General features: G+C 38.8%; 1 protein-coding gene across 1 annotated transcript; it reads left to right on the top strand.

Annotated features, from left to right (window-relative positions):
- Positions 1–1,768: 1,768 nt before the first annotated feature.
- Positions 1,769–10,964, top strand: LOC121133907 (rho GTPase-activating protein 20-like). The gene is made up of 5 exons (XM_040731103.1): positions 1,769–1,824; positions 3,382–3,448; positions 6,312–6,491; positions 8,741–8,901; positions 10,516–10,964. Exons 1-5 carry the CDS (start codon positions 1,783–1,785, stop codon positions 10,516–10,518), a joined length of 453 nt encoding a protein of 150 aa, XP_040587037.1. The 5' UTR covers positions 1,769–1,782; the 3' UTR covers positions 10,519–10,964.
- The last annotated feature ends 8,418 nt before the right edge of the window (positions 10,965–19,382 follow it).

The raw sequence follows: 19,382 nt of genomic DNA, 5'->3' as shown, positions 1-19,382 counted from the left end.
TGTGACGTGGTAACTAATATATTCATGGTGAACATAATATGGTAAATACTCTATGTACTTAGTTCTATACAAACTCTAAACTGGACAACATAGCAATAAAGGAGACAAATGGGGGAATTAAAAGTATATCCTGTCCAATAGCGAGGAGAATGCTATCACCTGAGTTAGTACAAGAAAGCTGGGAGGCAGGGGTGAGCAGACCTTCCTGAAAGAAAGCACTTTCCTTCCTGCTGGATTTCAGTAATGGCAAATTCTTTTATGCTTAGCATTTGCGTGTGTGTGTGTGTGTGTGTGTGTGTGTGTGTTTGTGTGTGTACAGAAAATCACCTTATTATCTTATGAAGTCAATTTTATTTAGATGTGGTTGCGCCAGTACCCTATCTTGCCAGGATAGACATTATTGTGGATTACAGGGTTCACACCTTGATTAAACTGAAGATTGATGTTGTCTTCCAGTATCAGGTATCCCAAACTCAAGTATTACTAGATTTAGACAATAAGCATGAATTTCCAAATCAATGCCAGCTTCATTTCCCTTTCACTTTATGTCTGAAATATGCAGTATCTTCAGAAATAGGTATTTGCCTTTCATTTTTTAATTGTCACCAAAAACAATATGAAAATAGCCTAATATTGCAGAGTGTCTGGGACCCCACTGCACAACGACTTCAATAGAAGGTGATTCATTGGCGTAGTTTTATTTTTAGCCTGTATTGTGCATCATGTTCATTGTCACAAAATTAATGTTAGACAGCTACATTCTGAAAGTGTTTCCCTTCAGCACTGTTCACTCTTTATAGAGAGGGTCATTACTGCTGTTTCTCTTCTCTATATGCTGTTTTCCAGAGGTTATGCCTGCAAGTGCAGATCCACCTGACTAAAAAAACCTGTAAGCATAGTTAGCTTTCTTGTCCACTGAGTGTTGTGTATAATAGCAATGTTCTGGACGTATCTTTCTCTTTCTGTGGACGGTTTCTAATTATAAAGTGTAGTAGATATCGCCTACCATAGAACTTTAATGACAAACTTTCACTCTGTATTCATACATTCATCACCTCAATAGATCCCAAGCCAAACAAACTAAGAATGAAGCCAGGTGCAGAGAAATCACCACTGCATACTGTTGTTGTTTTAAATTCTGTGGCATTTCATATGAGTTTATGAGAACTGAGTACATGATATGCAATGAAATAAATCAGTTTTATAAACACATTTTGTGAAAACAAGGAAATGTTTCTCCATCTCTTCAAATGAACACCCTCCCACTGTGAAAGCTGACTCAGCTGACCATCAGAGGCTGTGTCTCTTTGAAAATATAATCCCATTGTTCAACCTTGATACACATGCATGCCTATATGTGTGCATGGTGTATAATTCAGAAGACAGCCACAATTGCTGCTCTCTTTCTACCATGTATACTCTGGGATTCTATTTTGTGTAATGGGGCTTGAGAGTTTTACTATGAGCCATAATCCAATTCACCAGTGCGCATCTTATTATATTTTGACTGTTCCTAATCTTTAAAGAGATACATATTAGACTACAATCCCTATTACTGCCCTCAGGTTATATAAAGCAAAGGAAAATCATACTCATATTTCTACTGTTATATGTGTTTTACTTTGCCATTAACTGAACTGAGCTTTGGTTACATGATGGATGTAGAAAATGTTTGATTAAATAGCTATCAAATAGATGCCTCATGAACATTATTAATTAGTAACATTTTTCTCTGTTTTCTATAGTCATTCACTGTAAAAGCAGCACGCCTGGACACAGTGAATGATATCATCAAAAAAGTTACGACCATTGCTGGGAATACCTGTAAGAGACTTGAAAATTCTTTATTAATTCAACATCTTTTGTGATCATTAATATTTAAATAAGTGTAAAAACATTGCTGCCAGATACATGATTACTCTACGTATGAAAAATTTTCATCTTCAACTTTCAGAAGTAAAGTTAGTTAACATGTTACATTAGTCTAAATATGGTCGTTGCTCTTGTATTCTCCAGTGAATTTGGTATCAAAGATCATCATGTGAAGTACATTTGTACCATTACACCACAATAAACACTGTGTTCACATGAAAATACATACACATATGTATATATATACATGCACATTAAAATGCATATGTAATGAATTATTTGTAAATGTGTGTATACATCCAATGAACATGATATAAAGTAGATATTATAAACCACTAAATATATTTTGGTGCCATTTTCCCATATTTTCTTTGTCATGTAGACATTTTTGATACTGATTTATTCCTTAAAGACGTATTTGTGAATCAATAATTTGGAGCATGGAAGGTTTGATATACAATTTCAACCAGAATTTATCTCTAGAACTATATCCTTTGAATACTTGTACCAAGAATCTAGTAGATGAAACATGAAATAACTGGTAAATAGAGAAGCATACTTGGAAAATAATCCCAAATATAGGTCATTCATTCATTCCATTTTAGTGTGTGTTTGTGTGTGAATACACATACATTTGTAAGACTGCACTTATTATATCATGAATGATACCATGAATATTATCATAATATATGAATATTATCATAATATGAATATTTTCATAATATCATGAAAGGTCATTATTTTCAATTTTGAATCAAAAGTAAGTTATTAATAAGCCATAACCCTACTTAGTGCATTTGTCTTTGGTATCTCATGTGGACTCTGACATAATTCAGTAGATGATACGTAATTTATATTTGTTTGTTTCAAATGGATCCCAGAGCTGTCAGCTGTAAATCTGTTGTGGATCTTGTTTTCTGCTTCTGGGTCATTATCAAGGTTAGACACTTGTCCTTTCTGTCTGTAGGGTGGGAATTCTCTGAATGAAGGTCAAATGCTGACTTATTGTTCTAGTCCTCCAGGCTTTGACTCCCGTACCTTAGTGGTTGTGGTCCCAGGCTACTAAGTGTAGTGTTGCTCCGTCATCATAGACATGTGTCACTGTGGTAATAAGTTGTCCGGACAGGAACATGTTATGGCACACACAGCATTCTCCAAAGCCTATAGGAACGTAGATGACAGAGACACTTTTGTTGCTTGGAGACAGGGCATGCAGTGGCTTCTTATTCCCAGTGTCACAAAAAATGTAGCAGAAAGAATATAAGTTGCATTGACAATTCTGTTCTACCAGAAATGAGAAGGCAGGAACTTGGTTTCTCTGCAGATTCTCAGAGGGAGCAAGGACTCACCACTGTTAATTTTCACCGACAGCCTCCTATTACATAGACCAGAATTCTTGCCTTCCTCAATATATTTCAGTTTTAGAGATGAAGAATAGGAAAGAAAACATGTACTTCAACTGTGAACTGGGAAAACTACAGTATGACTTTTGGTTCTTCTGCTTTCCAGAATGCTGAGGAAGATTATCAACTGTGGTTCTCTTCTAGCCAGGAAGAAACACCAAGCCCACTCCTGGGTAAGCATCTCAGGGACCTAAGGAGACTTGACTGAGTTAAAACTTTGTAACCCTGGATTGTTAAAGTTTTCATTGATTTTCTTATGCTAAGTACTCATAAAAGAAAACATCATATGAAATGTTCTTTCACACATCTAAACAATGTTTACAACTCTTAGTGAGTCTTTCCCTCATCCAAGAATATGATGATATCTGTTTAAATTTATATCCATTTGAGAACCTCATACATGAACAGTATATTTACATCATTTCCATCCCTTCATCTGGCCCCTTCATCTCTTCCTGCACCCTCCTCACTACCCTTAAATTTCGTGACCTTTTAAAATTGACTTTAGTTTTGTGTTTGTGTGTATGCACACATGCATACGTGTGTGTTTGTGTGTGTGTGTGTGTGTGTGTGTAGGTGTGTAGGTGTGTGTAGGACTGGGAGAAAAAAGTAAATTTAGTGTTACTCATATGGCTGTGTGTTTCACAGGAACCATCTTTTGCTTGGTTCATCCAAGGGGAAATCTGATTCTCCCTCTGAGTAGTCATTGACTATCTTTAGCTCTCCATCTAAGGGTAGGTGCTTGTGATATTTACCCCATCTACAGTGGCAGTCAATTGGTGCTGCCACTCCTTAAGACTCGGTTAGGCAATTATATTGATGAGATCCATGTGTGCAGCTTTCCTCTCATACACTGAAGACATGATCTCCTAGAACAGCTCCTGGTTCTCTGGCTCTCACAAGCTTTCTTCCTACTCTCCCAAGAAGATACCTGACCTTAGGTATAGAAATTGTATTGTAGACATACCAATTGGAGGTGTGGACCCTACAAACACTTAGTCTCTGACTGGCTGGCAATGTATTGATGCATACTGTGAGATCTCTGCATGCAGCAATATCTGGTCAATCTAAAAGTACAAGTTGTACCCAAGACATGCACAGCAAAGAGAAGACAGAAACTGGAATTATATTTATTTTAATATGTTTATTAACTTTATAAAATGTCATCTTGACATCAAGACACAGAACATCATTGTGCACCATGTCTGGCTTGAGGTTTCCTCATAACCTGTCAACCATGGTGGCTCTGTTTTAGTTAGGATATATATTGCTGTGATAAAACACCTTGACCAAAATCAACTTGGAGAAGAAAGGGTCTTTCATTTTCCTCTTAACAGTCCACTGCTGAGAAGTCAGTGCAAGAACTCAAACAAGGTGTGGCCCTGGCACAGGAGCTGAGGCAGAGGCCATGGCGGGTTATTGTTTACTTTGTTTGGTCTACATTGCTTTGTTTGGTCTTCTTGTTATAGCGTGACAACATCAAGGACTATCAGCACAAGGGAGGCACCACCCACACTGGATGGGCCCTCCCATAACAATCATGTAGGGAGCAGAGGAATCACTGAACGAGGGAAATCCTGAGTGTGCATCTGGACAAGGCTATGACCATGTTGGGGATTCCAAAACTTGGATACATGGGATATTCAGCAAGCTGTCTATTTCTATGTACAGGATCAAGGGAAATGGTACAGATTTTCTTGGGAGTCTGATACAAGTGTTTCTGAAAGATTGACCAGGGTGTGCAAAACTAGCAACTGCAGCTTCCTCCTGCGATGCATTTACAGCTTGAAAGTGGTCACCTACAGAGGCCTCCTGGGAGAATAGCTAACCCCCATTCCTGTGCTGTACCTAACAAACATCCTAGGGTCCAAGTCATGCAGGGTTAGAAAATTCCCTAACTTTACTGTATGTGTCTCTGTGTCAGTCTTTACTACATTCCCTCACAGCCCCTATAGAGTGTCCCAGGACCCAAACCATGCAGCTCACAGATAATCACCATTTAGAAATTGAATCACAGATTTGCCTTCAGCAAGATACATTAAGACTATTTGTCAATTGAGAATCCTTCTTCCCAAATGACTCTAGCTTGTGTGAAGTAGACACAGCACCAACCAGCACAGGCTTCTTCTGAAGGCAAACACAGTTCTCATGTTTTCATTAACCGTTATCTTTCCACACGTGTGCATGTTACTTCATCTGTCTATAGGAGTTTCCTGGACTCTGATCATTGCTGTTGAAAAACATTGTTGGTGTAGTTGTTGTCCAAAATGTATTGCATCTGTGTTACAAGGAAGGGAAAAGTAAGAGCTTCCAAATTTCATCAGGGAGTAACAAGAAAGGAATAAAGGAGACTTCCTGTAAAAAGTGAAAGCCATCTGTCATACAGGACATTTGAGAATTCTTTTACAGGAAGTAATTAAGAGCATGAAACGATGAAGAAAGGATTATACATGGAAATGGTGACAAGACAGTGCATGGTCTTCTGTCTTGTCAGTGTGGCCTCCTGAGGCTTCTGTGTTTCTTGATTCCTGTTATTTTTCACTGGATGTTGTCTGGTGGAAGCAGTGGAAGGAAAGCATAAGGAAAACCACTCCACTGCACTATAGAAGGCAGCTTCAGAACTTACCAAGGGAACTGAGCTGTCCCTATGAACCTGTCAGGAATCATGTTGGAGAAAATATTGATCAGAGCTATCCTATTATTGAAGAGATAGGAACCAACAAGAAATTCATATTCTCTTCTTTGATGATAACTCTTGACATGAGGGGACACATGACTAAATGATTAATCTAGAGCTAGAAGGCTCTAGCAGATCTCCAGTGTTCATATGTAGCAAGGCAACATGTTCGAATTTTAGTCTCTAAAACTTAAAAGTCCATGTTTGGACACCTGCTTCTCTAGAGTCCCTTCCCTGACGACTCCAGGAGCCAGAGGAGACCTGCAGCTCTTTTCCCTGTGTGTTTACGTCCTCCAAAAGGTCTGTTGATCCATCATCACTGTTAGCATTAATCTATATTTAGCATTTTCTCTACACAGGGCATGAGAACCCATATGCCATCAGAATGAGTGACCTTCGAAATTCTACCTATGTGGCAGTGGGGCCAAGAGATTACACTGATTATCTTGATATCAACAAGGCCATCCAGGAGCTGCAGTCCCCACATAAGCTAGGACTGTTCATCCTGAAGCCCAAGGACCCACCCAAAGACCAGAGCCGTGAGTCTCTTGCCTTCCTTCAAGGTTTTAATTTTACAGGATCTTTAGTTATTCTGTTCCCATTTTCCACCAATAATGTGAAAGTCAGAGAAAACAAAAGACCCCAGTAAGAGAAATCTCTTTCCCCAACAAATGTAAAGCCATCTGATCACATTTTTAAATAAGAGAGAAAGAATAGCCTGTTTCCTATTGATACAAAGTTATATTTGTCTAGATACATTTGGAAAGTGAAACTGGATTCCTATTAATTTGTGTGTTCCTTTTGAAATCAGTGTCTCTGAGTTTCTTTATTTCTTTTGTCTTGTTTTGTTTGCTTGGTTGATTTGGTTTGTTTAGCTTTTCCTGACCAGGTTTTCTCTTTTTAATGGAGATCCACCTGCCTCTGTGTCCTGAGTACTGAGCCTAAAAACATGTCACCAATGTCCTAATATCTCCTGAGTTGGGGTTTGGGGGCCATCTTCAATCTTTTTGAGGTCCCTGTCCCCCGCCTGTCCAAATGTCTAAAATTGATTGGGAAGTAACTGAGAAGGCAGTAACCGTGGCCCCTGCTGGAGCGGCCAGGTCAAGGCAGGTATACTGAGTCATGGCCTCATGAATTCAGTTAAGAAAAAGTGCTGGGTTCTCATCCATTTGCTGAGTAATCTCATGGAGTCTGTCAAAGTTAACTACATTATTAGAAAATGTCTCCATGCCTTCCAGGAGGCAGTGAATCATAATGTCACTACTCTGGTGGTCCTCATGTCCCTTCTGGTAGTCCCAGGCAGGGTTCTGGGAAGGGACAGCATCTAATCACCAGAGTCCTAGTATCTGCCAATTGGGTTAAGTCTGCATGCTGTGTGGCCACTGCCTGACTCTTTCAAGCTCCCATTTGTAAGAGTGGAGGACACAATGAGACAAAGATCGTGCCAGGATAATCCATTGATTTGAGTAAATTGACTGAACTCTCTTATGTATGCAAAAGGGATGAAAGGAGAAATAGCCCAACCATTGTTTCCTGTTATCAAGACACTGGAGGGAGCAGGGAAAATGGTCCAGGAGGACACTCTCTACCCTAGCACCCTCCCAGAGGGGGCAGAGGCAAGCAGGGGTCTTTTGGGGGACCATATGTGTGTGGTCACTGGAGGGGCAAATCACTGTGTCACCTGAAATTAGGGAGAGGAATTCCAGAGGGAACATCCTGAGTGCAGGTGGGGGAGGGCGGTCACATAGGGAGTTGTCACTGAGAGGAGTCAGAGTAGAAAGAGGGGCAGCAGGGGGAGGAGGAGCATTTGGGTTCCAGTCTAGAAGCAGGAAGAGGTGATAAAGGGATTGGGGCTGCAGGTTTGGGGAGAGGACAGAGTAGGAGGAAGTTGGAGGTATAGAGGACAGGGCTGGCAGGGGTCCCTGAGGAGAAGCAGGAACTTCAGGGGACTCAGGGCTGAAGGCTCAGGGTCAGTGTCTCCATGAGGAAGCACATCTGAGGGCTCTTTGAATCTGAGCAGCAGAACCTGAGCCATGGAGCACTGACTACAGAGGAAGGGAGGAGCAAGAACCCCAGAATTCCTGTATGTAAGGGAGCTCAGCCCTCAATGTGCCTCGGATATATATGCAAGAATTTTCTAAATCACAAAGGAGGTTGAAGTCAAGGGTGCCCTCTGTTGGCCACTTTGAATTCATGGTCCATAGTATATTGTAGTACAATCACAAAACAAAAAGGAAACGATCTAGAAAAACCCTAAGGGTTACTGAGGGTGGGGTTGTGAATCAGACTTGCCCATCAACCAACACTACAGCTTAAACCAGAGATTAAGGCAGACCATACTCTACAGTAGCTGAGGTCAGATTGCTGGGGGTAGGGATGACAAATATAAAAATCCGACTTCCTGAAACCCTTTATAACACTGTATTCTATTTCCTCTGCCTTTAAATTTCTCCCTATCACCCATTACTAATTTTCTGACTTCTAAGTCCATTCCAAGGGAAACACACTTATTTGGAGCTTTGAGTAACTGACTTAGTATTGGTTCCCAGAGTCAAGACTCTGCTGCCTAGTACCTTGAACAGAGAGGTGAGTTCATGTAAAGGGTAAATACAGAAAAGACAAGTGACCAGCAGTAAGATATTCGGTAAAATTTCCCACATCTTCTATGCCATATCTCTTCTGCTTGCTTTAAAATTATTTGATATATGCAGCTTGTTTAAGTAAGCATTATAGACCCATGTTGGGTCATCAACAAAGTACTACAAATAATGACCTTCATTCTTTTTAGATTCAGAGAAAACAGTTAGAAGAAGATGTTCTTTGATCAACTGGATTTTTCGGCGAGGCCCTGACTATGTTCGTCTGGACACACCAGGACCAAACACTGGACGTTTTGGAAGGACCGTCATGGACACTGGTGAAGATGGTGAACTGTCTGCTACAGTTCTGGTAAGCATCGTTTTGGGTTTTTTCTTCTGTGGCCAGATTGTTTTCAAAGAATACAACACTTTCAAATCCTTTCTCTAAGTGGAAGAATCAGTAGATACCCCATGACTAGGGAAGAGAATGCTGGGAAGATTTCTCTTTTAGAGAAAATAATACCCCATTTAGGTTTTATTGATAGATACAAGGCAAGCCTGAGAGGAAAACACATTCTTGTCTTTTCCACTGGATGAAGCAAAGAGGCTGCCTTCTGGATGAAGACGGGCACAATGGGCTTGACCTGTGAACTCTGCCTCACATCACCTGTCAGGTTCTCCCTTCAACTCCACTCGAGTCTGAGCTCTCCTTCCCTGACCACGATTGCATTGACAGTGTTTATTCTTATAATATGAAATTTTTGTCATCTTTTCATTTCTGTTTTCAGTAATTCAACATGAAAAATTTTCATGTGGTATTAATCCTTTAATCCTAACAAAATATATGAAAAACATGTCCCATATTTTGGTTTGTTTTATTTCAAATAAGTTGCTATACACCACTGAAAATATTTATTGAGCATCTAGCATTTCTCCAAGCACTGTACTCCATGTAGGGAAGCTTATGATACATGGGAACACATTTATCATATTAAAGTAGAAGATTTACTACAGTAAGTCTTAAATGTTTTATAAAATCTAGCAATAACCACAACTGCCATAATACTACCTCTGAAAATTAAGAACAACTTTGTAAGGTTTTGTGCAGCACCCAAGATTTCAGAATAAATTAGTGGCAGAATAAATTGCAGTCGCTGTGGGTTTGTGACTCTGACAGCATCTTTCTACATTGAGAGCCATAAATACTAAGACAGAAGAGAAGGACATGAAAGACTGGCATGAAGCACATGTCTTCACTAAAACATCCATAAACCCAGGTAGCTGCTAATCCGATGGAATCATGAGAACATACCATTTTATGACTAAACTTTTTTCAATCAAAACTGAAAATGGAGTCTAAGCATGTGCATAATCCATACACCCAGGGGAATCCTCTGTGAGTTGGTCACTACACTCATGTGTTATCTTTTAACCTCCTGGTGGTTCATGGGACTACACAAGAGGGCACAGTTCTTTGAAATAAATGAAAGAACTAGGATATTTGAGAAAAAAATTACTTGATCAAAACATCAAACATTATGAAGAACAAAGCCCTGGGCCACTATTTACTGTGTTGCTACTTTGAAAATATTCAGTGACCCTACTTGCTTCTCACAAATACAGATCAAATGTCAAAAACAAAACCTTGCTACATGGTTTAAATAAGACATATTACACAATAAATTTCTGAAATCATACACTGAGTGTAGTAAATTTCTTTGAAGTCAGCAGGTAGCATCATGCATACTCAGGGGTCTACAGCAGGCTACTAGTTAATAATTCACTATCTAGAATGGAGATGAGATTCACATCTTGAAGTCATACATCTTTAGTTCTTTCATCTTCATATTCCTGACATTTCTTTGCTCGATGGTGTTTGTCTAGTTTTTTTAGAAAGTATTCGAAACTATTTCAATAAGAACTGAGGTAAGTCTAGTGTCTGAGAGGATATTTGTACTAAAATAACATATTTTTCCTTCAACAGTAACTATGGAACAACCTCTTGATGCAAGACCATTGAACACCACACTGTCCTGCACAAGGGACAACTGCTAAAGGCTGTCCAAGGCCCCATCTGGACCAACTCGTTTAGCTAGCTGTCCATAATTTTTTCCCTCATTAGAGACTAGAATCCCTGTAACCACATATGACCTCTTTCTTCCCTTATTGTCACGGTATTTTTTTCTGAAAACTCTTTCTCAAAATATTGACTGGATTTGTTACAACTTTGTTTGCATCCTGTCCATAAGGATATAGCAGAATTCTTCAACAAAGGAATCAAACCACCGAGAATAAACCAAGAGAAGCATGAGTTGACACCTCCTTCAATCTATTCACAGCTGAGAAAAATCTGTCTCCTAAATATCTCCTCTGTTTTACTATTTTATATTATTTGAGTTCTATTTAGAATACTATATGAATTAGATGTATTTGCTTATGTTATATTACATGTATTCTTTATTTTAATAATAAATATTCCATAATTTGATGTTGGAACACTCGTGTTTTGTTCATGACTCACATGGTTCTTTGTATGATGCTCAGCAGGGAATTTTAACTGGTCTTAGCTGTAGAAGTCATCAATGTGCAGTCATCTACCACCACCATTGGGATTCACTAACATGTCTGCCACCCGAACCGTCTAGGGATTTGGTCTCTGTCTATGGCAACTTAGTTCTGCTTTCTTCACATAGTAGAAGACTTCAGTAGCAAGAGAATTTCATGTTTATTAATGGCTCATTTGTCAAAGATCACTATGCCAGGTTCCAATCTAAAGTTAACTTAGGAGGTACCTATGAGATGCACTACATTAAGAACTACAAGAGATAAGGGGGATAGACCTTTATGCCGGATTAGCTGTTATACACACCTTTAATCCCAGCATATAGGAGACAGAGGCATGAGGATCTCTATGAGTTCAAGGCCAACCTAGTCTACAAAGCAAGTTCCAGAACAGCCAAGGCTACACAGAGAAATCCTGACTTGAAAACAATACGTAACTGACTAAATAAATAAATAAACTTTAATTATGGAAGGCTCCTATTTGTTATATATGATACTGTTAAACAAAACTGAGCAAATACATCATTTCTTCAGCTTTAGGCACTATTTGAATGCATTGAAAACATAGTCTGAAAGAACTGAACAAGACAGAACTTTGGGTGAATAATTTAATTATTGCAACTGAGTCAACAAGATCAGCCATACAGAAGCTTATTCAGAGTTGGTGCACTGTACAATACTGTATTGCAGAAATAAAATCCTTCAAAATTCTGAAGAATTCTGGGCGTTGGGTGTGTTATGGAGACAGAGGAGTCAGTAGACATTGCCATATTTAAACCTACAAATTAGAAAGCTTTGTTACAAATAATATATGAAATGTAAAATAATAAAACAAACTTCTCATTAGTGCATCTAAGCATCATATTTCTCCCATCTGAAGTAATAAATCCTTTAAGTACAATATTGGCAACTTATGGATAAGGGTGGGTTATTCTTTAGGATAAGCACTACAATCCACCTCAAATTCCAAACTTATAATGCTGAGAAAAATTCACATTGCAGTACCCAAGAAAAATAACACAACACTTTTAAATTGTGTTTTTATATAACTTGTTTCCACATGATTGGATGAATTTACTTTGGTCTTCTCTATAAAACATGGTGGTGGTGGATATAATTGGTCGCTTCTCCATAAGTCAGTATTGTTCACATAACATCATCATATCCCAGAGGAAAGGATTCTGCCTTTGTTTAGCATATTTTTTGAAAATTTCATGTATGCATTTCACAGTCATGTAAAGTTATGCAATTCTAATCAAATTTATTAAAGTACCTTTACAGTATCCTTCATACATAATCTGTAAGTTTCAGTAAATTTGAAGTTTCTATAGATTATTTGATAATGATTATGAATTCTGATTTCTTTTTTAGTATTTGTGCATTTGAGTATTAAACATCATAGACAAATTCAATTCATAGAACAATCTCTACACCTTCATTTTTGTCTTACTAGGCTTCTACTATCTCAAAAAACAAAACAAAAAAATCCACACCCTAAAAACAAAAAGTAGCAATATACAGAAATAAATTTTTTCTTTATGTCTGTCTAGGTATATAGTTTATATGTTGACTTATCAATCATGATCAATAAGGAGCAATGCAAAACATCAATCCTGTTGGTTAACATTTTTACCAGTGGAGAGTAAATTCATATAAGAATTTAATAATTAGGTATCAAATAGATGTCTTTTATATGTGTTTGCTAGTGTCACCCAAATGACCAGACTGTTTTGCAAAGTTCCTTTTAAACACAATGCTATTTTAATTCTTTTTCTCTGATCATACTCAGTAGGATTTATATTAAAAGTTGTATGCTTTGGTGTTTTGGAGACTTGCTTCTTGAGTTCTTTGTATATTTTGGAGATTAGCCCTCTGTCAGATGTGGGGTTAATGAATATCTTTTCCCATTCCTTGGACTGCCTTTTTGTCTTGTTGACTGTGTCCTTTGCCTTACAAAGCTTTTTAGTTTCAGGAAGTCCCATTTGTTAAGTGTCGATCTTAGTGTCTGTGCCACTGGTGTTATGTTCAGGAAGTGGTCTCCTGTACCAACTCGTTGAAGAGTATCTCCCACTTTCTATTCTAAAAGTTTCAGTGTGGCTGGATTTATATTGATATCTTTGATCCATTTGGACTTAAGTTTTGTACAAGGCGATAAACATGGATCTATCTGCAGTCTTCTGCATACCAGTAGTACCCAGTTATTCCAGCACCATTTGTTGAAGATGTTTTCTTTTTTCCATTGTATAGTTTTAGCTTCTTTGTCAAAAATCAAGTGTTCATAGGTGTGTGGGTTAAAATCAGGGTTTTCAATTCAGTTCCATTGGTCTACCTGCCTATTTTTGTGCCAATACCAAGCTGTTTTCAGGACTATAGCTCTATAATAGAGCTTGAAGTCAGGTATGGTGATGCCTCCTGAAGTTCCTTTATTGTATAGGGTTGTTTTGGCTGTCCTGGGCCTTTTGTTTTTCCATATAAAATTGATTCTTGGTCTTTCCAGGTCTGTGAAGAATTGTGCTGGAACTTTGATAGGGATTGCATTGAATCTGTAGACTGCTTTTGGCAAGATTGCCATTTTTATTATGTTGACCCTACCAATCCAAGAGCATGGGAGATCTTTCCATTTTCTGGTATCCTCTTTGATTTCTTTCTTTAAGGACTCAAAGTTCTTGATATATACAGGTCTTTCACTTCCTTGGTTAACATTATCCCCAGGTATTTTATGCTGTTTATGGCTATTGTAAAGGGTGATGTTTCTCTGATTTCTTTCTCAGTCATTTCATCATCTGTATATAATAGGGCCACTGATTTTTTTGAGTTTACCTTGTATTCTGCCACTTTGCTGAAGGTGTTTATCAGTTCTAGGAGTTCCCTTGCAGAGTTTTTCGGGTCACTTATGTAAACTATCATATCAGCTGCAAATAGTGAAATCTTGACTTCTTCTTTTCCTATTTGTATCCCCTTGATTTCCTTTTGTTGTCTTATTGCTGTAGCTAGAACTTCAAGTACAATATTGAAGAGATATGGAGAAAGTGGACAGCCTTGTCTTGTTCCTGATTTTAGAGGAATTGCATTGAGTTTCTCTCCATTTAGTTTAATGTGAGCTGTTGATTTACTCTATATTGCTTTTATTATATTCAGGTATGTTCCTGTTATCCCTGATCTCTCTAGGACCTTTATCATGAAGGGGTGCTGGATTTTGTCAAAGGCTTTTTCAGCATCTAGTGAGATGATCATGTGGTTTTTCTTTCACAGTTTGTTTACATGGTGGATTACATGGATATATTTTCTAATGTTGAACCATCCCTGCATTCCTGGGATGAAGCCTACTTGATCATGGTGGATGATTTTTCTGGTGTGTTCTTGAATCCGGTTTGCTAGTATTTTATTGAGTATTTTTGCATCAGTGTTCATGAGGGAACTGGTCTATAGTTCTCTTTCTTAGTTGTGTCTTTGTGTGGCTTGGGTATCAAGGTAATTGTAGCCTCATAAAAAGAGTTTGGCAGTGAGCCTCCTGCTTCTATTGTGTGGAATACTTTGAGGAGTATGGGAATTAGCTCTTCTTTGAATTTCTGGTATAATTCTGCACTGAAGCCATCTGGGCCTGGGCTTTTTTTGTTTGGGAGACTTTTGATGATTGCTTCTATTTCATTAAGGGTTATAGGTCTGTTTAGATTGTTTATCTGTTCTGCACCATTTACAATATCAACCAATTTCCTCAATATCAAACAAAGTGATTTTTTTCTACAAAATACACTAGGTAGTACAAGATGTTGCAATTTTTTCTGAGACAGGGTTTCTCTGTATAGTTTTGGAGCCTGACCTAGAACTCACTTTGTAGACCAGGCTGGCCTCAAAGTCACAGAGAACCATCTCCCTTTGCTTCCCGAGGGCTGGGATTAAAGGTGTGCACCACCCCTGCCAGCTGCAATTTTTAATACTTAGCTGTTTCTATTAGTATTTTAGAGATAGGAGTCCAACCAATGTAATTGTCAAGCCAAATGCAATGTGTAAAATGTACTAAATTTTATCTCCCCAAGAATATGATAGTGAAAGAATGTTCTCTAAGATTGAAGAAAATGAGATCTCTTGAGAAAAAAAGTAACCCAAAATGATTCCTCCTAAATGAGATAGTAACAGCACAGCTGCTGGACATATAAACTCAGAACAAGAGGAACTAATAATCTTGGTTATAGTCTCAGATGTTTGAGGAGTTGGTGTCTATAGGAACTTTGGAGGTTATAATTATTGTGATTCCTGAATTATCAGCCTTATTGAACAAATATGCTCTTTACAAAGGATTTGAAAGTTATTTTATTTGCCTTACCTGTTAATAGTTGACAGATTTTTATGTAAATCCATAAGTAGTCGTAAGAAGCAGCACAGTCTACCAATTCCAGAGAGGGAGCCCATAACAGACAAAAGTATCTGTATCACACAAGTCTATGTGATGAAGAAATGAGTTGTATTGGGGTTTTACCTCTGCAGTATTACTTACAGGAACACTGTGGGGGTGATGTTACTCACAGGCACAGAAATGACTCAAGAATGCTTGCATCACCAAAGCCCACTCTAGCACTGGCAACAGCTCACATATTCATTCTTAGCTCTGTGAATGCCTACACACACATGGTGAACATGTAGACAGATGTAAACACTACATTAATAAAAATAGTAAGTGACAATTTTAAAGATGACACTGTTCTCCATAGACCTATGTATATGAATATATTGTACTTAGTGGGCATAGTGGTGACAATTGTGAGCACAAAGTCAAGAGTCTGGGGCAAGAGGACTGTGAGTTTGAGGTGAGCCCAGGCTTCACAGTGAGACCCTATTTCAACATACAAACAAATAATAAACCAAGAATTCTAAGCACATTGTATCCCTAACTATGTGTACACACATTGAATACTTGAGTTTGTGTGTGTATGGTATGTATGTTGCATGAAGAAGTATGTGGATAGTTATGTGCATGCTTTTATGAGTACCCATAAATTATTGTATACATAATTTGCACAAACATATCTAACTGATATACATGTGTATATATAAGTAGAATTATGAACTGCAATCCCAGCTCTCAGACACCAGGCAAGGAAGAAGCAGAGCTTTCTAAGGAGAGTGGCCAGCTTGCTGTGTCTGCTCTTTTCTGCTTACCATGCTGAGTTCCTCTTATGTTTCATTGAAAGGCATCAGTTATTCACAACAGAGACATTACACTCGCCTTATTAGAAACTATGTAAAATCTAACTATCAAGTAGAAGAAACAAGAGAAATAAGGTTTGCTTAATCATATAGAGATAAATATCAAAACCACTTTCCAGGTTTTTTATCTTAGTGTTTTTGATACAAGGTTTCCCTGTGTAACAGCCCTGGCTCCCTTGAACTCGCTTTGCAGACCAGGCTGACCTCAAACTCAGAGATCTACCTGCCTCTGCCTCTCAGGATTAAAGGCATGCACCACCACTGCCCAGCCAAGGCTTTTTACTATACCTACGTATTATTCCACTAATTTAATATTAATCCTGTTTTTAAAACCTTTTTATTTCCTGAATAATAGAGTCTTAAATACATTTAAGTCATGAGGAGTCATTCTCCATGGCTGTAATGGTCACTCCATCCCCATTTAAGACAGCTTCTGATTGCCTAGAAGTAGAATTGTTAATTTCTAATCTACTAGTTTATGTTTCTGTGTAGACTTAGGAAGCACTCATTACTAGCATGGGAAGAAGACAGCTTGGGTGGACTGACTGCATGTGTTCAGAAAGTTCTAGCTAAACAGGTGAAAAGTCATGTCCAAGGGAATAGGAGACAAAAAAGCAGACCACAAAGAGAAAGGTATTCCTGACTGCATGCTGCTACTCAGTGCTAAGCAACAGATTGGCTCTCATCCACTGCATGACACATAGCTGTCAAAGATTTCCACTCAGCAAGGTGAACTCATGGACTTCAGGCAGCAGTGATGTTTGTGGAGATGACACAGATCTGAAAGTATTTGCAGCAAATACAGCTCAGTTTACACTCGAAACCCTTACAAGGCATTCTGCACCTGAGCTTTTTTATACCAGAGATCTATGGCAACGGGTGTTCCAAAAATACAATTCATTTTGAGTCCATTATTCTCTGTAATTATTTTTGGATAACTCCAAGGTATTCTTAGAAGGAAGAATAAAGCACTTTGGTGGGGAGGGCTTGTACTGGTTTTTTATTGTGTTTTCAATGGAGAAATACATCATCTGTTTACAAACTAGCTCTTGAAAAATACAAGGAGTACAGATACTATAAAACAAAGCAAACTTCAGTCATGAGACACTACTTACATCATACAAAAGCAACAGTCTGATCTCCAGGTTATGAAAACTAGAATTAAAAGTCACCACACAGAAAAGATCCATGTCTCCAGCTTGGCAAAACTTGGATGCAGTTACATGGAATGTTTATTAAACTGAAATTTCCCTAATGTGTAAACAAAACGACAAGACTAATTCTGTGTCTGGTGATGTCAATCTAACTCTGGCTACACACACAGACACTGTTACATGTCACCTGCTAGCAGACCGTCAAGAATAAAGCACTTTCATAGTGTCTCTAATAGGTGTTTTTGAAGAGGAGAGCACTTTTTTAAAAAGAACACTTTTTTGTTATCATTTGGTTCACAAATAAGAGTTTTACAAGAAAAGTAGTAAACAGGAAAAATACTTTTTCCTTCTACATATCTTAGGTTCCTTGTTGGGGACTCCACAACACATGGAGATTAACAAAAGAAAGACATGAAAACTTACCTAGAATGAACTTTGACAGCACCACACCCTTCCTAAGGAAGGGAAGCCCCCACCAAGTGCTCAGACCTGAGGATTTGTGCTAGAGTTGATGGAAAGTGGAATATTATGGGTTGTGTGACAAAATTTATGAGCTGAGCAGATAAATGGCAAATAGTGCTTGGGCTCGTGTCCCATGTGTGCCTTCATCAGTCTTCAGATTTCAGGCTGCTCCTCCCTCCATGGAGGGACGCCTGGTGCTTCTGACCTGCCTTTCCTCTTTAGCTGCTTGCTCTGACCTTGCTAACAAGTCCTTTCCTTCACTGGCACTGGAGCTGTATTGGGATTCCAGACTCTACTAAAGACTGCTGAGACATCCAGGCTCATGGCCTGAGCAACTCCTGGGTTCTTGAACTTCACCATCATAGCCAGAAATACCATTTATGTATACAGAGAAATTCATTCTATGATTCATTCTGTAAGTTCTTTTACCCCATAGAGCCTTGACCAATACACCAGACATGCACAGAAGAACTTTCAGGGTAGGCTGGTCTTCTCAATAGCCTCATCTCAGTTGCAAATTGTAAACATTTCCACGGATCCGATGGATGGATAGGGATGGATTATGGCACTTGGGAGCCAAACAATACTGAGTGTTACAGCTCAGATGGAAAGGTATTCTGTCACTAAGGAGCCAAGGAATATCACAGGTCACAGTAAGCATTGCAGCTTACAGCCTTGCTTCAGGGAAGGGCTTCCCTAGTGTATCAGCTCTGCTCCTGCAGGAGAGGGCTTCCCCAGCAAAGTTGTTACAGTTCGGCTCCAGTCCGCTGGAGAGTGGAGTGTAACAACTTTGCTTCTCTAGAGGTTTACCCAGTGAAAAGTGTGACAGCCCTGCTCTGGTCTGCTCTACATAAGGTGGTCTCTGCTCAGGTGAAAGAAGGTCTCACTCAAACCTCATACAAGAGATTTATTGGGAGGAAAGAATCCAGGAGAGTGGCTGCCTGAACAGCCATAAAGTGAACAGACACAGGGTTTGTATAGAGATTCTTAGAGGGGAGTTTTCCAGGGAGATTTCCAGAGTGGGAATTGGTCAGATTTCAATCCTGAGTTTAGGATGGCTAGATCTGCTCAGGAATTGGTTAGTTTTCTGCACAGGGTTAGGGTCAGATTTGGCCAAAGTGTGTTTCTTTCTCTGATCCTTTTTAGCCTTTTGACTCTAGTTTTAGGGCCAGGATGTATTTCTTCCACTGACTCTGATTCCAGGGACAAAATGTGTTTCTTTGGCTCTGGTTTCAAGGTCGGAGTGCATTTCTTTGGTTCTGGTTGCAGAGCCAAAGTGTGTTTCTTTGACTATGCTCATAGTGTGATTCTTTGGCTGGCCCCTTTTCCGTACACAAATTCCAGGTGTTCACATTCCCTTAACCTGTTTTTCAAGTGAAGCTTTGACACTGGCCTTCTTGGCTTCTATAGCTTCTGGGCAAGAAAGCAAAATAACAAAAGTCTGAAATTTCTCAAATGGAAGATATGA

Source organism: Mesocricetus auratus, unplaced genomic scaffold (assembly GCF_017639785.1).
Source record: "Mesocricetus auratus isolate SY011 unplaced genomic scaffold, BCM_Maur_2.0 Super-Scaffold_100025, whole genome shotgun sequence".
NCBI classification, from domain to species: Eukaryota; Metazoa; Chordata; class Mammalia; order Rodentia; family Cricetidae; genus Mesocricetus; species Mesocricetus auratus.
Note: the sequence above shows the minus strand (reverse complement) of the source record. Positions and strands in the feature narration are given on the sequence as shown.

Excerpts from the sequence above, each read along its gene's own strand:
- LOC121133907 (XM_040731103.1), top strand. The coding sequence starts at position 1,783 with ATGATATCATCAAAAAAGTTACGACCATTGCTGGGAATACCT. Across the intron at positions 3,449-6,311 it reads AACACCAAGCCCACTCCTGG|GGCATGAGAACCCATATGCC; the intron begins GTAAGCATCTCA and ends TTCTCTACACAG. Across the intron at positions 6,492-8,740 it reads CCCACCCAAAGACCAGAGCC|ATTCAGAGAAAACAGTTAGA; the intron begins GTGAGTCTCTTG and ends CATTCTTTTTAG.